Source organism: Eurypyga helias, unplaced genomic scaffold (assembly GCF_000690775.1).
Source record: "Eurypyga helias isolate BGI_N326 unplaced genomic scaffold, ASM69077v1 scaffold20698, whole genome shotgun sequence".
NCBI lineage: Eukaryota > Metazoa > Chordata > Aves > Eurypygiformes > Eurypygidae > Eurypyga > Eurypyga helias.
In genome coordinates this window covers 1-5,812 of record NW_010266511.1, presented here as the reverse complement: position 1 = coordinate 5,812, position 5,812 = coordinate 1, and the positions used below count along the sequence as shown (strand labels likewise).

Genomic DNA, 5,812 nt, shown 5'->3' with positions numbered 1-5,812 from the left:
CAGCAGAGCAGTGGCTCCTGCTTTGAGAACCCTCTATTGGCCACTAGCACTCCTATATGCCTGACAGGGAAAAGTAAGAACCAGAAACACAACAATATTTACAGGCATCTCTCAGAAAGAACAGTTTACACTTAAAAATCCACATATGTACAGTTTTGAACTGTTCAAGTATGTTTCAGTTGGACAAAGTGCTACATGTCACAAAAAACACAGTAAAAGAACTATTAAGACAGAGGTGGCAGTAATTTGTGTGCCAAATGACTCATAGGTGGTTGCAGTATATGCAAGATCTAGAAGTTGAAAGTATTTGGAGTATTGCCATGAATTTGGAAAGTGTAGCTGGCAGCAGTAGATTCTGGTACAACATTTTGGTCATCTTCCTCCTAGATGAAAAAGAAGAAAAGTTTTGAAAGAGCAGTAGCATTTCAGCCTAGTAATCAGTGGTAGGGTAGAAAAAAGCAGAAAGAAAAAGTCAAAAAGAAGAAAAGTTTTGAAAGAGCAGTAGCATTTCAAGCCTAGTAATCAGTGGTAGGGTAGAAAAAAAGCAGAAAGAAAAAAAAGTCATCCTGCAGCCACTTACTTCTGCCGAGAAGTATTTCTCAATCAGGGTGGATGAGGCTTTGTACACTTGTTCATTTTCATGTGACTGAAGAGCTTCAATTCTGTCTAGCCCTCCACACTCCTCAATCATGAGGCAGAGTTTTTCAGTTTCATTAATCTTCTCAGCAGCCTGCAAGAGACAAGTATGGAGTAACCTCAAAGACATGGCTCCAGCTACTGGATAACCACTGGCAACACCTTGGCCAAAGATAAGAGTATACTGCATCCACATACCAAGAAGATGTTAGAAATAGCATCCAGAATAACTAGCACAGTTTTGCTGTCTTTAGCTGAGAGGAGATTCAGTAGGGGTTCAACCACACCAGCCTGAACGAGATACACGATCTGGTCAATCGTTCCACCACTTGTGTAGTTAGTCACAGCCCACACAGCTTCCTTTTGAGATTTGAAATCCCCCTGTGAAGGCAAGTGCAGGGTATTTAATACACAAACAGTAGTAACAGTAGAAGCCTCAAGGTAGTAAATCTGGTTTCTTTTTACCTTCCTCAGAATACCAATGAGATAAGGTACAAGACCATGGTCTACAACTCGCTGAATCTGATCCTGGCGTCCAGCCGTGATGTTGGACATTGTCCATGCTGCTTCCTTCTGAATGTTGTTTTTATGATGAGAAAGGAGACTTGGAAAGACAGATAGTGCTCCTGAGTCAATAACAATCTGCGTCTGTTCATCAGTACCAGTGACAATATTTCCTATAGCTCTTAATGAAGGAGTCTGAAACAAATATGAAAAGAGTACTTAGGAAAACTGCTATCACCTAACCTGTATTTAAGCAAATACACCTATACTTGAGGGCCCTCCACTCTGGCCTTCCCAGTTAACAAAGCTCATCAGTATGGCATTTTAAGCTCCTCGTTAGCATTACATATACAGGCATTAGGCAGGCGAAGAGCACACACCTTCCAAGGCTAATCTGTAAACAACTACCCCAACAGAGCTTGGGAAAATATAAATCTCTCCAGGTACTAACACAGTTTTATTATAATTATGAGCGCACAGAACCCACTTCTAAACACTGTCTCTAGAACATGGATTTGCAATAGTAGTTTAGAGTTAAAAGCAGTCTTTAAAGGATGTTGACTTGTGTCTGTGCTATATGCAATGATTATGTAAAAAAAGAGTATGTACAGCAAAAATCTATGTCTCATGCAGGGTGCAGTCTCCAGGCACGAGAGAAGCTCAAGTCTTACCTACACAAAACTCAGAGCAAGCATCAGATTGATGTATAACATAACCATTCAGTTACATGGACACTATACTAACTGCAGTTTCATTCAGGACTCAAATCAAGCAACAACAGCAATCTGCGTGTCTGACAGCTTACCATTATTGGCAGTTCGCTACACCCCAGGAGCTTCACAAGTTGTGGCACCAATCCAGTTTTCACTACAACTTCTATCCTGTCATTGGAGCCATCTGTTAGATAGGAAAGTGCCCAGCATGTGTCTGCTAACACCTCATGATCATCATGGTGCAAGAGCCGAACAAGGGTTGGCAGAATCTGCTCAATAGCCTCGATGGGTGGTGCAGGATTCTTGTTACGACACAGGTTTGAGAGGGTCCAGGTAACATTGCGTAAATATCCAGACTGCAGGAGTTGAAATAAATGGTTAGCAACTGTTAAATTACAATTACTAGTAAGTGAGCAGAAGAGCTCAAGTAACTAGAATCATGCTGCACACTTACAGCCAGAGAAGAGAGATCTGGAACAGCTAGTAGACTCAACAGCGGCTCAATTGCACCAAATTTAATAACCAGGTCTCTATAGGTAGAGCCATCCCCTGGGAGAACAAGAAAAACAGCCAGGTGAAGACCAGAATAGAGGAACATATGCATACAGAATCATTATGGGTTAGATGAACTCTTCTACTGCTTAAAAGGGCTAGATAAAAAGAGGACAAAAGGACTACTGCCACAGTTGTCAGATGACAAGCATGTGTTTTTCTAATCAAGCCACTGAGCTCATTCTCCCCCACACCCCCAACAGAAAACAAAAAAGTAACTTAGTGCCTGTCCTCTATACAGCTTTCTTAAAAGTAGGGACTTGCAGGTTTCTTCGAGAACATTTCTAAGCCCTACCACTACAACAGAGCTCTTCCCATAACACAGGGCTTCAAATACATCACAATCACTGGTTGCATGATTAGCTTCTATAGTATAATGCTGAAGGAATATCAGAGTTCGACTGAATGTTTATTGCAGGTACAGAAAGTAGCTTGTAATTGAGTTCAAAAAACCTCAAAGGACAAACTTTAAGAAAGCTCCAGTTAAACAAGACTTACTGAGCTCGTTTACTGTGTGAGGATTCACTACTCTGTGCAAGGTCCAGCTGTTTGAAAGCTTAATACATAAAATGCAATATTTAATATTAATTTTGACCTTTTTATTTTCTTTTAAGAATAGCATCCAACACTGGCAGATCAAGATCTCTTGAAATGTATAGGAGAGAAGCTTCATTACAACACTTTCCCATCAGTAAGTACCTGTTTCAGAGCAAGGCATATTGGCCATCACATACACAATTATGTGAGCTATCTGCTTTCTCCCTTCCCCCTTCCAGCCAACACACAGAGCAGAGCTCATTGCTAAGTCCTAAAAACACCAAGCGAGATGTGAAAAAGCCTTATGTTGCAGCAGGGTTATATAGCTCCAGGAAAACTGAACAGAAATCCACATAATGCAACCCACAAGTTGCCAGGTCATGCACGAGACATCTTACACCAGCTCTGAAGATAAAGAATTGTCCATAGCAACTCTACACTGCAGAGCATGCCTGTACTCGCAAAGCATTAAGGGAGAGTTGTGAAGAGGCCCAGCCTGCTGCGTGACATGTCAGCAGTAATGGCCTCCTATTTTAAATAAGGGAGAAAGTCTGAAAGTTGTGTAGCATATTGACATACCTGCAATATTTCCCAACGCCCACACAGCCTGCTCACTGATGTGAGTATGGGGTGAGGCCAGTAGCGAAATAAAAGCTGGAATAGCCCCTCCATCTACTACTGCCTTTGTTTGCTCTGACGTGCCAGAAGCAATGTTGGTAAGTGCCCAGGCAGATTCAAACTGAATAGGACTACAGTCTGCTCTACCCAAGAAGGAGACAAACTTTGGAATCAAACCAGCCCGAATTATGTTGTCTATGGGGGGCTGCTTCTCTCTCGAAAGGAGTTTCCTAAGGAGGAAGAACAAACACAACACGTTATTTTTGCCTGCAGAGACCTGAACAGTCTAAGAAGATCCATTTTTAAAATAAAAGGGTTCGTACCACCTTAACATTCAGAGAAGGCAATGCACTAAGACATGAAGGAGAAATACAGACAAGTCAAACACTAGCTTCCAAGACCACTGTTATCATTGGTTTTGGCATGTCTTCACTATGAGAGGTTCTGCTCAGACTCTGGAATAAAGCAGACCTGTAGGAGTCATAGTACACCTGAATTGCTAGAGGTTTCTCAGGAGGTTAATGACTGCCAGAAGCAGCACTGCAGCAGTATACAGGCTTGCTAAAGGAGGTTTTAGGTTTGGAAGCAGAAAAGAAATTTGGTATGTTTGAAACCCCAATCATTCATATTATTCACTGCACTCAAATATTGTGATCAACTTAACAGGTTAAAGATACCTTATTCTGCTATACCAAAGAGATTATTATTTTTACTCCTACAACTCTGAGACTGACTACTGTTTATTTTGCCACCTCAGAACCACTAGAGCCAATTACTATATCCTGGTGAAGTGTTCAAGCACCTCAAACATTCCAAAGGCATGCTCTTTCAATAAAACTGACTAAATTAAGTGTAACTAAACTATTGTGTATAAGGCTGACTCAGGTTTTGAAAGTAGCATCTGATAAGAGGAGCTATAGCTGCTGCCATAAGCAGACACTTAGGCTCGAGCCCACTATTTTACCTTGCCTAGTCACTGGCTGCACAGCTGAATTGGTTACATCTAAGCTCCTTACCTGGCAGCTTGGGTAGCCTGTAGCTGAAGCTCCATATTGTTACTATGAACTCCTTTGACTATTTCTTCAACTGACCAGTGTGCTAAAACCTGTACAATAAAGAGTTACATGAATACTTCACTGGGAGAGGCATATGCATTCACAACCAGAAGCCTTCTATACAAGACTATGAATAGACTCCAGTTTAGGGCCACCTTCTTCACTGAAAGATTATAATGCTATGCGATACTCCAAAACCTCATCAGCTACAGCTTTATTTACTGTTGTTATCTGAACTATGGAAGGGATTTTTTTAGTCAACTGCTTCACACCACTGTTACAGGAGGCTTGACCACAATGGCCCAAACTACATTTTAAGAGAGTTGGTAAGATACACATAAGTCGGTAATGTACACGAGTAGTGCTGTCCCCCAAACAAGAAAGAATTCATACTAGTGTGGTTGCATAAACTTAAATTGAAAGACCCCCAAGTGTTCTGAGTACCTACTTACCTGATTGCTCCTGTTTTCCTGAAGGGGAGAAGTAGCATCATCTGGTAAAGTGCTAACATTTCTTCTTTTAAGCATTTGGTCATCTTTCTTAGCTTTCCTCAGCTCTACATTGACTTCCATACGCCTCCTTCTCATTTCCTGGAGAATATGTATTCATAGTAAGCTCTTGGCTTCTGTGATTCATGTTTAGAGAGATAAAGGCTAGCTAAAGTACTAACTGCATCAAAATACTCACTGTAGTATCCTTCCCTTTGTTCTTGAATCTGTTCAAGCGAGCTGCTGCATTGGCATTCTCATTAGTAGACATCTTGCTTAGTAGATTTTTGAGAAACAGATAAAAACAAGCCTGAAAACAGAGCAAATAAGGAATAAATTTAACTCTTGTGGAGTAAACTTGAAAACTGGGGTCAATAGTCGAGAATGAAAGACACTTCTCCATATTAGGTCCAGTAACAGACCCTGACTTGATTGACAAAGTTAATAACATAATAGCTGTCTCTTTAAACACCTAGACACTACAGCAAGCTCTAGCATTAACACAAAAGCATTAAACACACATACATTGTTTTAAGACACTTCCAGCCACAAACATTACCACAGTCACTGTTTTTTAGGAGCAAGATTAGTCCTCCTTCCCATAGGCAACACACGTACTTCTGAAGACCGCTTCCACCGAGTCACGTACCTGCATCGCACTAACACCCCATCTACTCAGCCCTCGAGCCCTTGTGACGGGAGCAGGGCC

The 5,812-nt window shown here is 41.3% G+C and overlaps 1 protein-coding gene across 1 annotated transcript; it reads right to left on the bottom strand.

Moving 5' to 3' along the window:
* Window positions 1-3: 3 nt before the first annotated feature.
* On the bottom strand, window positions 4-5,411 carry KPNA2 (karyopherin alpha 2 (RAG cohort 1, importin alpha 1)). The gene is made up of 10 exons (XM_010157133.1): window positions 5,303-5,411; window positions 5,068-5,205; window positions 4,577-4,665; window positions 3,522-3,790; window positions 2,308-2,402; window positions 1,946-2,209; window positions 1,102-1,335; window positions 835-1,017; window positions 581-730; window positions 4-383 (listed from the first exon to the last, which is right to left on the bottom strand). The coding sequence occupies exons 1-10, from the start codon at window positions 5,372-5,374 to the stop codon at window positions 291-293; spliced, it is 1,587 nt and encodes a 528-aa protein (XP_010155435.1). The 5' UTR covers window positions 5,375-5,411; the 3' UTR covers window positions 4-290.
* Between the last annotated feature and the right edge of the window lie 401 nt (window positions 5,412-5,812).